The sequence below is a fragment of the Erithacus rubecula genome (assembly GCF_903797595.1).
Source record: "Erithacus rubecula genome assembly, chromosome: 20".
NCBI lineage: Eukaryota > Metazoa > Chordata > Aves > Passeriformes > Muscicapidae > Erithacus > Erithacus rubecula.
In genome coordinates, this window is record NC_136672.1 from 3,004,037 (window position 1) to 3,021,367 (window position 17,331).

Below are 17,331 nucleotides of genomic sequence, written 5' to 3' on the forward strand. Positions count from 1 at the left end.
GTTTATTTTGGCTTTTATTATCTATGAGAACATAAGCAGCTCCAAAAATAGCTTCATTTATTGGAAGGTAAGTCAACATATTGGACTGCATTTGTTGCTAGAACTCTGTTGGGTTGACATTGAAAGCACATCCTGCTAAATATTGTTTATTATGATCACAGCTTCCAGGACAGTAAAACACAAGTTGTAGAACTGAGATTTGCTGAATATTGGAGAATTTTAAAGGTGGTTAGCACAGAATGAAGAGAATACAGCCAGAGAACTTCTCTTCCCACAGTGACTTCTACTGGCTCCCTTCATATGCACAGATATTTATGTACCTGTGTGTGTATGTACACATCCACACCACCTGACTTTGCAGCTACAACAAAGCATTGCAGTGGGCATGGAAATAGGGTGTAAAGTGAATTAATCTGTGAAGGAGCTGTTTGTGTGTGTTAATCTAACCCAGCTGCACCAGCCACCAACACTTGTACAATGTCCAGGCCCTTCCTGAATTCCCTCCTTCCCTTCTATGTCCCTTGCAGTGCTGACACAGGTTAATGTCCTTAGTGCAGTCCCTGCATCAGGATCACCCAGAGCCGATTCTGGCTGTGCCCAGGCTGTGATTCCTCACTCACACAGCCCCACTGGGGAAATTCCACGTTTCCTTAACCTTCTGTTCTTCCTTTGGTGGCTGTTGTCAAGCAGCCTCTCCTCCAGGTCTCAGGGTGTCCCTCTAAGGGGTTCCCAGGACTGGCCCTGCCCACCCCCTCCCATTTATCAGCTCATTTCCCTCATGCTTTGGACACTGGAGCTTTGCAGCCTTATTTGCAATCCCTTGATACTTTTGTTTGCATTCTCTTGCCATTGATGTTTAATGAAGGAAGTGATATTATGGTATTAGAGAAACAGTGTTTCCCCCTGCACAAACAGAATGAGGTCACTTTAGGTAAAAGAAAACCATCTTAATCACAGGAAGAAAATGTGTGAGAGAGATTTTAGACATGGAAAGCCAGCCAGCCTTTTCAGCCTTTTCAAACTTAATATATTAATAAACAGCTGTTTGGCTTTTCAGATTTTCTCAGCAGTAAGTGTTGTTAATCAATTTTTAATGGAGAAATTAAAAAGATATGAAAGCTGCTATCCAGCTTTCACCAGAATAATTGATTTCTGTACGACCTTAACTATCTCAACTGTTCTGCTTCAGCATAAGAGCTCCATGTAGATAATATGAATAGATCCAACGGAAGTCAGAGGAGAACATTACCATGTTTATTTTAAATAGTCTTCCAAAATGTTCCTGGCAACCCAGGGGCTCAAAAATAAGGCCACTGTGTATTTTAGATGGCAGGCATTTCTTCTGCCTGCATATTTATGAGGAATGCAAATAAAAACCCATCTGAAATATCTGGCACCTAGGGCTGCAAATAATGCTTTCATAACTCTAGTAAGAATAAGCAAAGCAGTAATTATTTGTGTTTAAACATCAGATCTGCTGAACTTTTTAGTTCAAGTCCATGACCATAGGAATTCCCAAATTTGGTGTGCTGTGCCCTGGAATTGAGGCTGGTGTTGCAGAGCCCCCAGAGCAGTGGTGCAGCCCTGAGGTGTCTGGGGGACATTCCATGCTTGGGGTGGACAGGAAGAGAGAGGCTTTTATTCCATCTCATCTTGGGGTTTAGTGGAAGTGCCAGAAAGAGGAGACTGCTCTCTGGGCTGAGCTTACTCCTGAGGATGGGGTTGGTGGTGTTCCCCTATGCAGTCAGTGACTTAGGTCAGAGTGTGCTCACAGGCAACTGCAGAATTTCCTCAACTCCTTAACACCCAGAAGGATTTAATAAGGGTTTAAGCTCCAAAGGAGGCCCAGGGTGCTTTGCCCTATTCCTGTGTCCATTCTCATGCCTGCAGCTTTGCTCACAGATGTGTTACAGTGAAATTGAAACATTCTGCTTCTGTTTTCCAGGTAACTGCATTTTGTGATGTTGATGAAAAGAAAATAACAAAAGGATTCTACACTTATGAGGAATCTGAGGTGAGTTATAACCACTCTTGCATTCTTTGTTGTGATTTAGAAGTGTCCTGGGGAATGTGCTGAAGGAATTTGTCACTGATCTTGTACATTGTGTAGCAGCCCATTTTGGTAAAGAGGCCGTGACAGAAGATTGGAGGGCTGGGAATGGACACTGGAATGCAAACTGGAGCCAGGACTGTCAGCCTCACACTCAGTGAAGTCAGTTTAGAAAGACAAAAATGCTTATTCTGAAAGGATTCTGTTGATGGGGTAAAACCATCTTCACTGACAGGTTTGTCTTCTAAATGGGAGTAGAATTTGGTTCATGGTGGATAATGGGAAGAACTCTGGAAATTAAAAGTTTCCAGCAACTTATCTTGTGAATCAAATTACCTTGAGTTTGCCAGATCCTTGTGTGTGATGGGAGTGGGACTGAGGGAAGGAGGGACAGGAGAGCCCCTCCTCAGGTACAGCTTGTGCTTAGCCTGGAGTGGCTGTACAGTTCCACACTGGGAAAACACTGAGAGCTCTGAGCTGCAGGAAAGCAGTTGAGAGTCAGCATTTCAGCCTGGAATACCAGGGACTCACTGCCTAGCAGCTCAGTAACACTGTCAGTATGATTGACACATATCCTGGGCATTGATCTTCCTAAAACAAACCCATTTTCTCAGATCTGTTGTCAAGATTGTACTGCAACTGTTGTGAACCCTTAGAAAATCCTGTACTTGGATTCGTGGTGAAGTCCCAGTTGAGCACAAGTCCTTTAAGAGCTCCCAGCAGGAGGGGAAGATCCTCCTCTGTCTCTGCTCTAGTGCCTGCTCTGATGCTGTCTGGGGGCACAGGAACTGATGCAGCTCACTAAAATGGCAAAAAATTAACCAAAAAAAGAGAAGGAACATAGTTTGTTATGGGACAGGCTATTGAAGCTGCATACCTTGCCATCAGATCAACGAGGAAATTGTTTGGGAAAGGGCTGGAAGCAGAACTTGCAGGTGAGAAGGAAGAGTGGAGCAGTGAGACCTGCTGCTCCAAATTCAGCTCTGATGTAACTTCACACAATTCACTGAAATGTGACGGGCACTGAAACAACGGGCAGGGAATGAGCAAGGTCTCTTGAGCACCATGGCTCAATGTATTTTTTTTCCCCATTTTAGAGTTCAATAGCTCCTAAAACCAAGCTAGCAAGTAACCTGAGTGCTTCTGTCCTTCTTCCCTTCTTCTGCAGGAGAGGCCAAAACCGAAAATTCCCGTGTGTCACTTCAGGGACGCGACTCCGCCCTTCGTGATCTGTGTGAAGCTGGTGAGTTCCACCTCTGGCTCCACCTGCAGGAGCAGCTTTTGCTCCTCAGCAAAATAAGCTCCTGTTTACTGTAAGGGGCTTTCTCCAGAAGCTTTTGCTGTACAGTTGAATGGTTTTTTAATCAAACTGATTGTGTAGGGTATTTGGGATTTAAATCAGCAGTATTGGGTAACATTAAGAATAAGAAAAGGGACAGCTTCTGTGAAGGAGCTGGATGTGTTGTACTTCCTTCCCAATACCAAATACACCCCAGTGAGCACATGCACTCAGCCTCCTCTGGGCCAGGTATTTTGCAGCCCCATGTATAGCAAAGGCTTTGTTTTTAAATTAGACCCTAAAAGCCATTTTGTTTGCCAAGTTCTGAAACATCTTCTGTATCTGTGGTAACTTTTTTTCAACTGGTTTACTTGCTCTGATAATATAATTAGAAGATGATAACCAGCAGTTATTCTGCTGTTATAACACAGAAGCTTTAAAACAGCAAATAGACTGCAGTGGTGAACACAATAAAACCCTCCCTGACAGCAACTAAAGCCTGCAGCTCCAACAACACTGCCATTCTAACACTGTGCTGGGTCTCTCCAGAGATGATCAGCTGAACCTCCTCTGGTACAGCCTGCTTTTAACTTGGCACTCATGATCAGCTCTGAGCTCACAGATCTGGGTTGTGAAGGCAGACTGAGAGTGCCTTGGGGCATTGTTGTGTACTGTTGGTTGATAAACTCTTGGATCAGCAAGTACTATTGCAACTAATTTAATTCTTCATACTGCATATAACAGTGGGTGGAAGTCCCCAGACAAAACATCTGTGCAACCTGTTCTAAAGCACATTTAATCTGTGAAGCCCTTACAATGAGACTATTATACAACATCTTGTCTGCAAACTCTGTGTCTGACTTCAGTTGGGATTTCAGTCTATTTTTCCCCTCATGGCCACTGAGCATTTTCTGCTTATTTTTTACCAACCTAAGTTCATCCCCATTTTCTGAAGAAGGAAGTGTCTTTTTAAGGGCTTTATTGGCTTTTAGTTTGCTCTTCATGGTAGGGGATTATTTTTCCTTTTGATGCAGACAAAACCTGCATGTTTCTGTGCAGCTCTAAGAGGGTGATTTTGGAGATTAGATGTGTTTATTAAGTGGGTTGTTTACAAGAAGTGACTGTTGGCCTTGTACTTGGAGCAGCATTGGCTCATTTATGTTTTCAGGCAGTTCCTCCCTTGTGAGCACTGACACAGCTTTGGTACCAGAGCAAATCCTTCTGGAAGAAGCAGACATGCTCTGATCTTTGCTCAGTTTGCATTTTATAATAGCTTCACAGACAGCTGGAGCTGGAATTCTGCTCTGTGTGTGTGAGTTTTGCTGAAGAGAATGGAAGTGTGGCTTTAGCTGCTCAGAGCAGCCACTGCTGGGGCCACTTCAGCCAAGGGTTTGTGCTCTGTGTTTGCCCTCACTTGGAGGTGAAAGCAAAATGCTCAGAAATGCTGCATTGTGTCCTGGCTTGGCTTGGATTCCAGTGGCTGGAAATGAAAGAGATTTTTATTTTTCTGTCACAGCAATTAAACTAGTTTGATTGTATAAAGTTTTCAGAAAATCTGGGGTTAGATCTCTTATTGTACAGCCCTGCCTGGTTTTTCCTGTGCTCTGGGAATGAAAGCTCTATCTTTAACTCTCCCACTTAATTTAGCATCTGGTTTCTTCTGTATTTTTTTAATCCCTCTATAAAGCAGGTTCTTTTCTCCCAACTCCTTCAATTCCAATTTAATGGGACTCCATTTCTGTAACTTCCCATCCTGAACATTCACAGTTAAAACTTCACTCCTGCTGTTCTGGGCCAACCACACTAACACAAGCAACTGATTTATCCCTCACCTGTGGTGTTGTCAGTGTTGATTTTGGGGTTTTTTTGGTGACATTCCTTAGGATTAGTAATTAAAGATTCCAGGAAGACCCCAGTGCTCAGGAATGCTGAAGCTGCCCTGTTTACTTAATGACATCACTGAGGTTGCTCATGGACCAAATGCACCCAGTTCCTGTCCTGATAACTGGACTGGGGCTCAAAAGGAAACACTTTTAACTCTGCAGAGTTCTTCATCTGCTTGATGAAGAGCTTGTTTTATCAGACAACTTAATCAGTGCTCAAAATCCACCCAAACCACTTCTTTTGTCCATTTTCTGCCAATGCCTGAGTTACCAGGCACAAGAGCAGAGCTGAGCTGAGCAGCCCCTGTGGCTCCAGAGCAGCACAGCTGAGGAGCTGTGACATCCCCCACATTGATCTGAACACTAACTGTTCAACATATCCTGAACTTTTGAGTAGAAACGTTCCTGAGCCTTGGTTTGTTTGTTTAGTTCTGCAAATGGGACTTTCTCTGTGGCCTAAAGAATCAGTAACCCAAGCCTGCTACAACCTGAGTTTGATCTCATCTTCTTGTTCTTCCCTTGCAGGACTTGACAGGTGGAGCCTTTGAAACAAACCTGGGCACACTGAACCTGAAGGAAGGGATGGATTATTATCACTTCAACTAAACCAAGGTGAGGCAATGCTGCTGAAGTGTGCTGCTCTGTGAGTGCAGGAAGAACAAATCCTTCAGGGATTTAGAACTCTTCAGTCAATTGTGCTTTGTTAATTTAATCTTTGGGCTGAGCAACCCCTTTGGAAAGGAGGTCATGGTTACACCAGGGTAAGGCTGTGTGCTCAGTTCTGCTGCTGCACATCACTCAGTTTGAGTGGTAAATGGTGTTTCTGATTTAAGCAGCCACAGCTGGGGCTGTGCAGCCCCTGGCAGCCAGGTGAGCCCTCGTGCAGCTCCTCACCATTTCCACTGCACCTTGCCCTGCTGCAAAACTCAGGCTGTGCCAGCACAGCTTGTGCTGTTCTTGCAGCAAGGTGTAAACTTTACAACCCAAAATCTCTCAAGAGTACTCTGTAAAGCTCCCTTTGAGTGGCAGTGCAGCAGCACAGGGGCTGTGGGTGAAGGAGCATTTCCTCCTGGAGTGTGTGCAGCCCATGGCCAATATCAGCTCTGCTCTGTGGGAGTTCACAACCACTTGAGCAACAGTGAAGAACCCCGAACTCCACCAATTCCAGCTGCCAGTCCAGCTTGCAAAAATCCTTAGGAAGTATTGAATAATCTCATTTATAGTTGCTTTCTTCAAAACCAAACAGAACCTGAGCCAGCCAGGTTGGAGAATTAGAAGTGAACACCTGCAGTCTTCATAGAGAAACTGGCTTGGTCTTAGCTTCTCTGCCTGAATGTTTCCTTCCTTTCAAATTTCTAGAGAAGTGTCTATATACACACACAGCCACTATTCAAGTGTTGGGATAGTGGGATTTAATTACAGCCATAAAATAACAGTGTAATTACAATATGATGTGGCCTCTCCATCACACTGATCTCACTAAACACCAATTTCAGAGTTATTTTGTAGGGGTAAGAAATGAGCTGGATTCCTGGCAGCTGCTTGAAGAACTGACTCACCTTCTTCAAAACTGAGTTTACCACAGAAGCAATTTGTCTGAATTAGTTACATAAAGAGCTGTTATGAGAGGCATCAGCTGAAGTGAAACCTGGGGTTTTTTGTTTGACTATAGAATGACAGATTTTTCCACAGGGTCACTTGATGCTCAGGATGATTTCAGTATCACTGAGTGTTTGTTGCCAGTCTCACCTCTAAAAAATAAATCTGGAAGAGCCCAGTGCAGGAGGTCAGGTTTAATTCTTGGTGTGTGTACAGGCACAGGATCTGTTCAGCCAGGGAAATACAAACCCAGACACCAAACCAGACAGTGACAGAGCATGACAAGAACCTGCCAGACAGCAACATTAAAAACTGAAAACAAGGAATTTTGGTTGTTTTCCTGTGGCAGATGTGTGTGTTCAGACAGGCTCTGCCTCTCCTGTGCAGCAGTGAGTCCTCAGCTCTGCTGAGATCCAGCACCTGGGGCTGCCAGGCTCAGCCTCTGCCCATCCTGCAGCACAGGACCCACGAGCTCCAGGACTGCCAGGGCTGCTGCTCATGCTGAACCCTGCAGACAGAAAGGAGAAGGACAGTCACTTGGAGCAGGCACTGCAGTCCTGGCACTGTCAGTAACTAACCTGAGCAGAATTACAAAGCTGTAATGTAATATTTAGACCTTGGTTTGAACTACCCTCCAGCAAGTTTTATTTGTACAGAATTTAAAGGAGTAGAAAGTGTTGATTTCAGCTGAAGCCAACTTCACCTTTTTATCCTGCCATGCTTGGCCTCCTCTCTGGCTTCTCCCACTTGTGCTGAGCTGGGCACTGCTGGCAGCAGCCCTGGGACAAGGGGACAGCTGGGACAGCCCCTCCCCTTCAGTGGCACCCTGAGCTGCAGGCTCAGCTCTGTGCTCAAACTCACACTCACTGTTTGCTTATGTTCAGGGGAGCAAGAGGTAAAGTTCCAAATTGAGCACAAAACATCCAGATCCCACCTGTACCAGCTCCATTGGAGACACCTGGATGTGTATTTGGATATTTCTCATTATTTTGTTTATCCTAAGGACAGATTTATCCTAAAGTATCAGTCTTCTCTAAGCCTTCAATAATTAAGGATTAAAATGAGGAGTTTTTTGAGATCAGAGTTCACCTTGTAAGGTCTCTTATTTTGAGCATAACCTTTATATTACTTGATTAGAAAAACCTTTAAAAGAAACACTCGGGTCAGTTTTTGTTGTAAAAATGACTCCTTGCCTTGGCAGGAGGTTCAGACTCTTGTCTTTCCAGAATTACAGAAATGTTAGTTGAGGTGTCTTAAAATTGTACTAAAAGCAGATGGTAAAAACTGGAAAATGAGTGAAGAAACTGCTATGAGGCAGCAGGAGGTCTTTGAAGGGTATTCATGGTGTCTTAAATATGAGTCTTTAAAGAAAGATAAATATTTATAGATACACAGTAACACATATTCTTTAAAACATTAAAAACCTCTTCTAGAACCCCCTACCAAAACAGAAAATTCTGCACTTCTGAAATACTGAGCTGGGTGGGCATGTCCAAACTATCTATAAACATCCATTATATACATTATATATACATACATTTATATATATACACTTTATGATTTTGTATGCTATTCACAGAAGCAGTGCTGCAGTGCTGTGGTTTGCACACCAGCTCATGTCATCATCCTGCTGTTGAAATTGAGAAGTTCCTGTCCTTTCCCTTTCCCCAGGAAGGGCAGAGGAGCAGAGGCTGCACATCTGTGTCTGGAATGTGGCGCTGCCAGCCTGGAATGCTCTCTGGAATGGGGCTGGGAGGGCCCCAGGCAGCAGCTCCAGCCATCCCAGTGCTCTGCAGCTGGCTGGGAACCCCCCTGAGGGCCACCCCATGCCCAAAGAGCCCCTGGGGCACAGCCCCCTCACCTTGGGCAGCAGCTGGGGTCTGGGCACTCTCATCAGGTCGCAGAGGCAGTTGCGTCTCTCCCTGACCACGGGCAGCTCAGCTTCCCTGCAGGGCACAAGTGCATTCCAGTTTGTTAATTCAGACAATCCATCCTGCTCCCTCAGTGATCCACAGCACCCCTGCAGCACAGTGGGGGTCTCCTTTCATGCTCATTTCCAATTGTGGGAGTTTGTGTTGTGTCACAGGTGAGAATAATGGACCATTTCTGTACCAGCCTAAGTCAGATAAACCTCAGCTACACACCAGATCTGCCACAGGTAACCAGGGGTTAATGAAATGTCCAAGACTATTCTTTTTTAGAGTTTTATATTTTAAAACTCCACTTACTTGGTTAGAAGTTAATTTGATTTATTCTCCAAAGTTATTGTATTTGGAGAAGATTCTCCCATCCCCTCCACAGAGAAAAAGCAAAAAAGGGGGAGTTAGAAATCACTTCAACCTTTTTTTTTTTTTCACACCTTGAACAATTTGTCTTATTTACTACTGGAAGCTTTCCTGTGGCTAAACAAAATGTATTATTTATAGAGTAATTTGCTTAAACTCTGCATGACACAATTGTATGATGAAGTCTCTGGAGTCCCAAAAGGAAAATATGTGTATCACAATAATTACCATGCTCCTTCAAATTCTCATTTGGCTTCCTGCTGCTAATACTTAGGGTAATTCAGAATTTAAACTGATTATTTTAGCACTGGGAGAGCTTGAGGAAAACAAGCAGCTCACTGTGACACTCAGCAACAACTTCAAATCTCTTTTTCTGTAAACAGCTCAAATCTACCAAGATAAAACAATGAAGTTCTGAGTAAACGAGCTCTTTGTCTTTCATCTCAGAGCAATGGCCACAGTGCAGCAGGGTACTCAGGGCTTGCTCCAAGCCAGAATAAGCCAGGCACACCCTAAAAATGACAGGGTGAAAACAGAATATTCATTTTTCTGGAGCATTTTTCTGGGGAAGTGTTTTGCTTTGATTTAGGAGCCCAGTTGTTTATGAGCTGAGCTGAACTGCCACTGCTTTTCCTGCACCCCTGTGAGTGTTGGCCCTGGAACATCCCTTGGTGACAGCACTCAGCTCATCCTGCTGCAGTGTCAGCTAACAAATTCCTTATGCAATCCCTGAGCAAGCCTGCTCTTAAATGCAGGTTTCCTAAAGGAGCTCTGAGTCACACCCAGCACAATCCTAAACTTCCACAAGGAACTGTAACCACAGGCAGAACTGCTGGCAACCACTCCTTCAAACCTGAGACTCTTGTTCTAATTTTGCACTGGAAAATTCAAAAAAAGAGCAGCAGCCACCCCTCCTAATGATAAACTCAGCTTTCTTCTCACAAATATAAAGTTCTTTAAGCTCAAGCACAGAATTCAACTGGAAATGACATAAAAGGCAAAGAGTGTAACATGCAGTCTGCAACTCTGTCACCCACCCTTAAGGTGTATTTGTTTTTTGAGCTTGTCTGGGATGAATTTATTTCTGTGAAATGTCAATGAAGACAAAAAGCTATTTAATGTAATGACTAAATAAATTAAATATTTTTCTATATTTGTCTGTTCTCTGACTGCTGCAGCCCCATGGCCCTGGTCTATGACAAGGAAAAATGTTTAACAAGGCAGCAAAACTAATAAATTAATTATTATCTTAAAAGTCTGCATTTCCTCAGATCTCCCAGGCATGCAGCCTTTTATCAGCCTGCCCAGGTGATGATAGTGCCTAATGCTAGAATTTACAAAAAAGGGGAAAAATCCAGTGCCAAAATGCTGGTTCCCTGCTCCTGTCACTGCAGAGGTGCTCATGGGATGATTCCTTTGCTCTAAAAGTCACTGGATCATGCAGAACAGGACCCTCTTCCCCTGCCCCTGGAAGCAGGTAACAGTACAGGTAAGAATGGGTAAAATAATGAATTACATTCTGTGATGTGGTTGTTTAATTCATGCCATCCTATGCCTGGGAAACATCTAAACTGCTCCAGTTCCAAATCTTTGCTTGAATACAACACTTGTAGCATGTTGAGTAATTACATTTCATGGGAGATTTGAGCTGTTCTGCTAATTCTGTTGTTTTGCAGCTTGCAGAGATCCTTCCTTTCCCCAAATCCTGCCAGTGCTCATAAATGCCAAGAAACTGTCTGTACAGTTGAAGTTTGACTGTTTGCACAGCCCAGTCTCTGGTTCATGGAAAACTTCCAAGATTTCCTCCCTTTTTATGTTGTTAGAAAAATATGGGTATTTTACTTTATCTGCTGGTGATTTTATACATCCCCCTCTTGCCAGTGGGCCAGTATCCTGGAGAGCTCTTTAGAGCAGAGGAATTCCTTGCAGCAGTGCTTGCATGGCTGGAAGCAGTAAAGAGCTGAAGCTGCACTATCCCAGCTCCTGCCCCAGCTCCCAGGCACTGGGTGCTGTTTCCCCAGGCACAGGGGCTTGGGGCAGCCCTGCACTCACCAGTTGGTGTCACTGAGGATGGCCATGGCCTGCTCCACAGTGCCTGTGTCCCCCAGGTCGCTGTAGGTCAGCAGCATCTCGTACACCTGGCTGGCTGTGGTCTTCCTGATCTGCAGAGAGGGGCAGGGTCAGCAGGGCCAGGGCAGGGCCAGGGGGGCTGCTGAGCTCCAAGGGACCCCCAGGACCACCCAGCCCAGCTCCTGGCCCTGCACAGCACCATCCCCAGCAGGCACACCCTGTGCATCCTCAGCCTGTGCTCGTTCCCTGGGGAGCCTGGGCAGTGCCCAGCACCCTCTGGGGGAAGAACCTTTTCCTGAAATCCAACCAAACCTCCCCTGGCACAGCTCCAGGCCATTCCCCAATTCCTGGTCACCACAGAGCAGAGATCAGTGTCTGTCCCTCCTCTGAAGCTGACCCTGCAGTGAGGCTCCTCACTCAGCTTCCCCTCCAGGCCCTTCCCCATCCTCGTGGCCTCCTTTGGGTGCTCTGATCCCCAGGGAAGAGCCCAGGGCTGCTCCTGGTGCTGCTCCCTCACCTGGCTGCTGCCATGCTCCCCTCCTGCCTCTGACAGGGATTTCCTGCAGGAAGGGGCCTCAGGGATTCCTGCTCCTACACTCAGTGCAGTATTTCCCATTTGGAAGGTCACCCCTCTGTCCCTCACAGGGAAGGAATTCAAACATGTGAGACTGCAAAGGGCCCAGCTTTGCCAAAGGGATTGCAGGCTTATTTCTGGACCCAAATCAAATGGACCCATCTGTAAAAACCAAGCACATTTGTGATGTAAAAAAGCACAAATGATCTCTCTCCATTTCTTACACTGTGTCTCTCCTGCAAAGGATTCCTCATGGAGCAAGTACACACAACATGGAAATGAAACAGAAACCTGAAGTACCAAAGTTTGCAGAGTCAGGACTCCCAGGTTTATGCAATGAAAAAAACCTAACCCCAAGCCTTCCTAGGTCAACACAGATTTTAAAGGACTAAAATAATATCATCACACATATGATCTCCAGTGCATACTCAGATTTTTGTGTCCTGTTAGTTACAGGAAAAAGGTAAAAAGTCTGCTAGACCTTCCTGCACTGCACCAGCTTTTGTCACACCTGACAAAAAATGTTTGTTTTTCTTGAACCAGCCCTACTCCAGTGTTGCTACTCTCAGAAAGACCACAGAACTCATAATAATTATCTGGTTGGAGCTTTCAGCACTAAATGGTGAGCAGGCCCTCCCAGAAACAAATGGCTGAGGCACCTGCATTGCTCCCAGTTTAACCAGTAGGGCCAGGAGGTGGAAGGGCACAGCCAGGCACATGGCAGGGAGCCAGCAGGGTCAGGGGGCAGCACTGCAGAGAGCAGATCCCTGAGAAATAAAGCCTGTCATATGCATTAATACCTGCTAAAGAGAGTGCTGCTTTAATGCACTTTGAATTATTTTTCATTTGTAAAGTATTGTAAAGAAGAGAGTTGATAATGTGCAAAGTCTTCACTACTTACTATAGGAAAAGGATGGCAAAGGAGGAGAAACAACTGGAAGAAAACTTTCTCTCTCATGTCTCCTTGAAATTGAATCAGGCCACAAAATCTAGAAAATATCAGAAAAAAACAGATCTTGCGTTATAACTATACAGACACCTTTTGAGGACTAGGATGAAGAAGGACACTGGAAAAAAGGCAGGGAGGGGAAGCTGTGCTCTCTACAAAGAAAAAGCAAATGATTCCCTTTAAGCATCTTTAGCACTATAAAAATTTTAAAACTTACTCAACTTTATCAGATCACGTTTTACTTCAACCATCCAGAACTATGAGACTCCCACAACCTTCACTCACATGTATCTGTGTGCATTTTCCATTTCAATTCCACAAGAACCAGACCCAACTGCTGCACCTGCCAAGGTACCTATTCCTCACTGCCTAGGGGGAAAGATGGATTGCACTGACTCACACTCCTATGCTGGAGCGAAGCTTCCTGATGTCCTTGGACCTTCTGATCTCTTCTTTGCAGAGGGTGAACAACTTCACTGGGAAGGGATGGCTGAAAATGGGAAAGAAAGAAGGTGAGCAGTAGGTTTCAGCAGGATTTTAAAGACATTTCATGATGGTCAGGGTGCCAAACTAACATTGCAAGGCAAGGTAAGACACACTGCAGGGTGGTTTGTGCTCCTCCCCAGCTCAGCAGAGTTTGGCCACCACATTTCTGGGCCTCTGGGTTTTTGCACAAGAGAGGGAAGAAATTATTTTTAATTATTTGCATTGCTATTATCTGTGTGAGAGGAGTGAACTCCTCTTAGCCTAACAGGTCCAGTCCATGCAGGGTCACTGGCTTGCCATGGCTTGTGTTTGAACAGTGAGGAATGACCAGAAATACTATGTCAGGAATTGCATTATCCTACAGCCAAATAACAGTTACTCAGCCTGTGCATCATCATGGTCATTCCCTAAGGTCTCCAACCAAACTTTGCATGAAAGGGGATGAATGTTGTTCTTAACTACCCCACCATTTCACAGCCCAAATTCCTTCAGTGATTCCAGACAACGTAATTAAACACAGGGCTCACAGTTCTATTACATGTACAGCCATGAAGCATCTTTAAATATATTTAGCAAATTCTTTTCTTTTTCCACACAGCCTGGGAAACGTGATTCTCACAGCTCTTTCCCAGACACTCGTACAAACACAAGTACTGTTAGTTATTCCAAGGATCTATTAAAGAGAAGGAAAGAGGGACTAATGCTTTTATTTTAGTTCAAATTATTTAATCTTTTACTTGCCACACTCAAGACTGAAGTGCCATAGATGCAAAAGAAACTATTTCATATTTGTCTAGTGAGCACAATAACTTCTAGGCTGTGTATTTTGGAAACCTCACTGTATTGTGTATGAAAAGCAGAAAGCTAAAATAGTAACATTCATTTTCTGCTACCACAATTCAAAGCTGTGGATAAAAACTGCTGAAGAAAGCTGGGTACTGTCATCTGTTGAAGGGCAGAACATTTAAAAAAAGATGTTTATAGCAGTGCCAAGATGTTTTGTTAAGGTAATGTGCCTTGTTCTGTGGAGTTTTCCAGACAAGAGTTAGTGGTTTTTAATGACTTTTAAAAAATTTGTAACAAAATCCTGGCATGTACTGGCAAATAGTGACCTGTTTAAAAAACTGAACAAGAAACCATGGTAAACTGAGGTAAAGAATTCTACCCATGGTGGGAACAAGAGACATCTGCATGAATGAGTCCCTGTGTCTGGGTGGGTGAGGGAAGAGCTCTCTGAATGCTGAGGTATGTTTTGTCTTACCTTGGTGGAATTTCTCCTCCTCCCACCCCAATTACACCAAGATCCTAATTACAATCCCTGCAGTGCATGCCTGGCTCTCAGCACAGGCCAGGCCATACAGTAAATTAGGTGAGATTTAAACTGGGAAATTGCTGAGAAGGGGAGTAACAAAGAGACCAATTGGAACAAGAGCATCTGGAATAAATCTAAAACATGGAACCTCATGAGCAGCATTTTGTGTTTAAAACAGATGCACTTTCCTTTCTGTTGGTTGCCAATTCCACATTTGCAATAACCAAAGCTAACCTATGTGTGATCTCAAATGACTCAAATAGCTTGGCCTCTGTAAAGGAAATTGAGAAAATTCCTTCTCCTGTGTGGCACTGTGCCAGCAGGAACAGCACCAGCACTGGGGAGAGGGGATCAGTCTGAAGCTCTCTTTGCACTCTGTGAGCTGGGCACAAGTGGCACTGCCAGAGGGGCTGGGGTGGAGCTGCCACCCCACTCTCTGCTGCATGGCTGCTCATGCAACAGCAGTAAAATTGCTTTAAAAAAACAATCCACAGGAGCATGGATACAGGGAAATGACCAGCTGGGGATCAGTGGGGACACAGACTTTCTCAAAGCACTGCAAGATCACCAGAAAAAAGCAGAGACAATACATGGGTGCTTCTGCTGAATGTGTAAACTGCATAGATGTCAGAGAGAGAAATGACAGAGAGAGCACTAGGCCCTGGATTGTCACTCCAAGGCTGTCCTGTTCACATGGCACTGAGTATCAGACCCATCTCCCCACACCTGCAAGGAGCCACAGGGAATCCACAGGGCCCTGGGCAGCCCCAGCAGTGCTGGGGACCCTGCAGCCACAGGAGCTGTAGCCAGTGACACTGCAATGCCAGCTCTGCCAGTGACCTGGATCACTCTCCTTTGTCCTGCCTGTCCTGAAGGGTCCCAGCAGCAGCAGGGAGCTGCCAGGTCCCTCTGTGCTGGAGCAGCAGCCACTGGTGAGCTCAGAGCTGCCCAGTCTGTGCTGCTGCATTTCTGGGAGCTCTGCTCCGAGCTGCCTCCAGCAGTCCCCAGCCACAAACACTCCCTGCACTGCCACAAGAGCAGCTCCACAAACTCTGGGATGGAATCAGGAGGGTTTGGGCTGTGTGATAAGAGCTGAGGGCTCTGCTGTCCTGTTTGGGGGGGTAGCAGGGCAGTGATGCTGCAGCACCAGCAACATTCCAGCCCAGCACCCACTGCCCTGCTGCCAGGAGAAACCCACTTCCCTCCCTTCCCTTCCTAGCTTGGCACAACTTGGGAGGCTGGGGAAACCCCCCAAGCTGAGTGGGAGAAGGGCACTCCTAACCCAGAGCAGTTCTGCAGTGCCATTCATCATGCAGTGACACAAACCACTCCTGTCAGCACGAGGGAGGGGAGGGAACCTCTCATGCTGGACAAGCAGGTTTATGTCACCTTAGGACAGGTAGGAAATAACAGCCTGGAATATGCCTAAAGCTGTTTTTTTCACTAAGACAGCAGAGGAGCCAGTTCTGAAAGCCTTTTGATGATCCTGGTGACACTAAAGGGGATTCATTTCCAACCCCACAGGACAGGTATTTACCCCACACTCCCCATCCTGCTGTTCCACACATGGTAAATCCACCTCCCCTGAGCACGAGAGCAGGAGCAGCAACACCCAGGGCTCACTTGTCCTTTTGCACAGAGATCACACAGCAACCATACAGAACCTCCTGAACACTGAGATTCAGCTGCACAAGCACACCAGAAACGTTGAGCTTCACATTTTGTACAAGCTTTATATAAACTGTGCAAGCTGCAGGGTGTGAAAAGGCAGGAAAATGCCTGGTGGGTTCCACCTGTGCAAGGCAGGAGTGACACCCTGTGGCAAATGGTTTTAACTGGAGCAGTCAAGAGGGCCAAACTGATCCTGCTCCTAATCCTGGTTAAATTAAGCACTGTTGGATATCACCCATTCTGGACTGTGGATGTTTTATTAGAAAACAAATGTGTGGGAGAGTGCACAGTTTCCATTTCAAACTCCAAAATGCATTTGGAAACACTTTTTGACAATGCAACAGTTGCCTATTTGATGGCATTTTAGGTATAATCCTAAAGCCAGACATCCTACATGCCAATTCCCTAGTAAAACTCCATTCAGCCCAACATGGTAATAAAATAATGAGGGAAGGAAATGAAACAGGAGCTGAAGATCCCAAGGAAAAATACAAGCATGTATCTCATGTATCTCAGCTTGTATTCCAGGCCCACTCTAGATAAAACCACCTGACACTGCAGGCACACGTGGCCTTTCCATGCCTCCACCCAGTGCCTCCATCTTCCCACCCACCCTCTGATGTTCTTACACATTTTTATGGAGGCTGCTCTGGAAAGGGAGTAAATGGTTCCATTCCAGAGACCAGACCCAAAGTCAGCCTTATCTGGTCAAAAAGGAGTAGGGTCAGGCAGGCCTTGGAGCCAGGATCAGTGGATCCATCCCTAACTACACCCAAAGGAATTACCAGAGTAACAAAATGCAAACATTGCATGAAATGGAATTTTGGGCTCCCCATCATGTGTTGCTCCAACTCAGAGCATGGCAGAGCCCTGGGTATTCAGCTGGCTCCCTGTGAAACACCCACAGTAACTCACCCCTGGGCAGCTCTGCAGCAGGAGGCACCCACATTCCCAAAATATGGCACATGCAGGAACAAATCTCTCCATCTTTTAACTCTTCCACCTCCCCACTGCTCTGCCCTTCCTGGGCTCTGTATGGTAACAAGTTCTGCACTCCAGGCCAGCATTTCACTCCCTTGACAGGTTTCATCATCAAATACATCTGGATCAGCTTCAAAATATTTCCCCCATAATAGCACTGGATTTAATTTCAGGTCTTTTACACCAAGCATC

At 45.3% G+C, this 17,331-nt stretch overlaps 2 protein-coding genes across 10 annotated transcripts in view; one reads left to right on the forward strand and one right to left on the reverse strand.

Moving 5' to 3' along the window:
• Nucleotides 1-10,249, forward strand: part of B3GNTL1 (UDP-GlcNAc:betaGal beta-1,3-N-acetylglucosaminyltransferase like 1) — a 105,929-nt gene extending 95,680 nt beyond the window's left edge. For 6 of the 7 annotated variants that reach the window (XM_079323523.1, XM_079323528.1, XM_079323526.1 and 3 more), the window contains 4 exons: nt 1,946-2,014; nt 3,219-3,293; nt 5,738-5,824; nt 8,391-8,520. In XM_079323523.1, coding sequence (XP_079179649.1) covers nt 1,946-2,014; nt 3,219-3,293; nt 5,738-5,818 — 225 coding nt within the window. In that variant the 3' untranslated portion in view covers nt 5,819-5,824; nt 8,391-8,520. Of the gene's footprint in view, nt 1-1,945; nt 2,015-3,218; nt 3,294-5,737; nt 5,825-8,390 lie in introns of all 7 variants that reach the window. The other variant, XM_079323524.1, reaches the window with a different exon arrangement.
• TBCD (tubulin folding cofactor D) overlaps nt 1-17,331 on the reverse strand; it is a 126,496-nt gene that overhangs the window by 3,397 nt on the left and 105,768 nt on the right. Inside the window, exons 35-39 of one of the 3 annotated variants that reach the window (XM_079323505.1) lie at nt 13,090-13,179; nt 12,642-12,729; nt 11,149-11,258; nt 8,673-8,757; nt 7,294-7,319 (exon numbers count right to left, since the gene is read on the reverse strand). In XM_079323505.1, the coding sequence (XP_079179631.1) occupies nt 7,308-7,319; nt 8,673-8,757; nt 11,149-11,258; nt 12,642-12,729; nt 13,090-13,179 (385 nt within the window). In that variant the 3' untranslated portion in view covers nt 7,294-7,307. Of the gene's footprint in view, nt 1-7,293; nt 7,320-7,358; nt 7,390-8,672; nt 8,758-11,148; nt 11,259-12,641; nt 12,730-13,089; nt 13,180-17,331 lie in introns of those variants that run through there. The other 2 variants (XM_079323504.1, XM_079323503.1) reach the window with 2 other exon arrangements.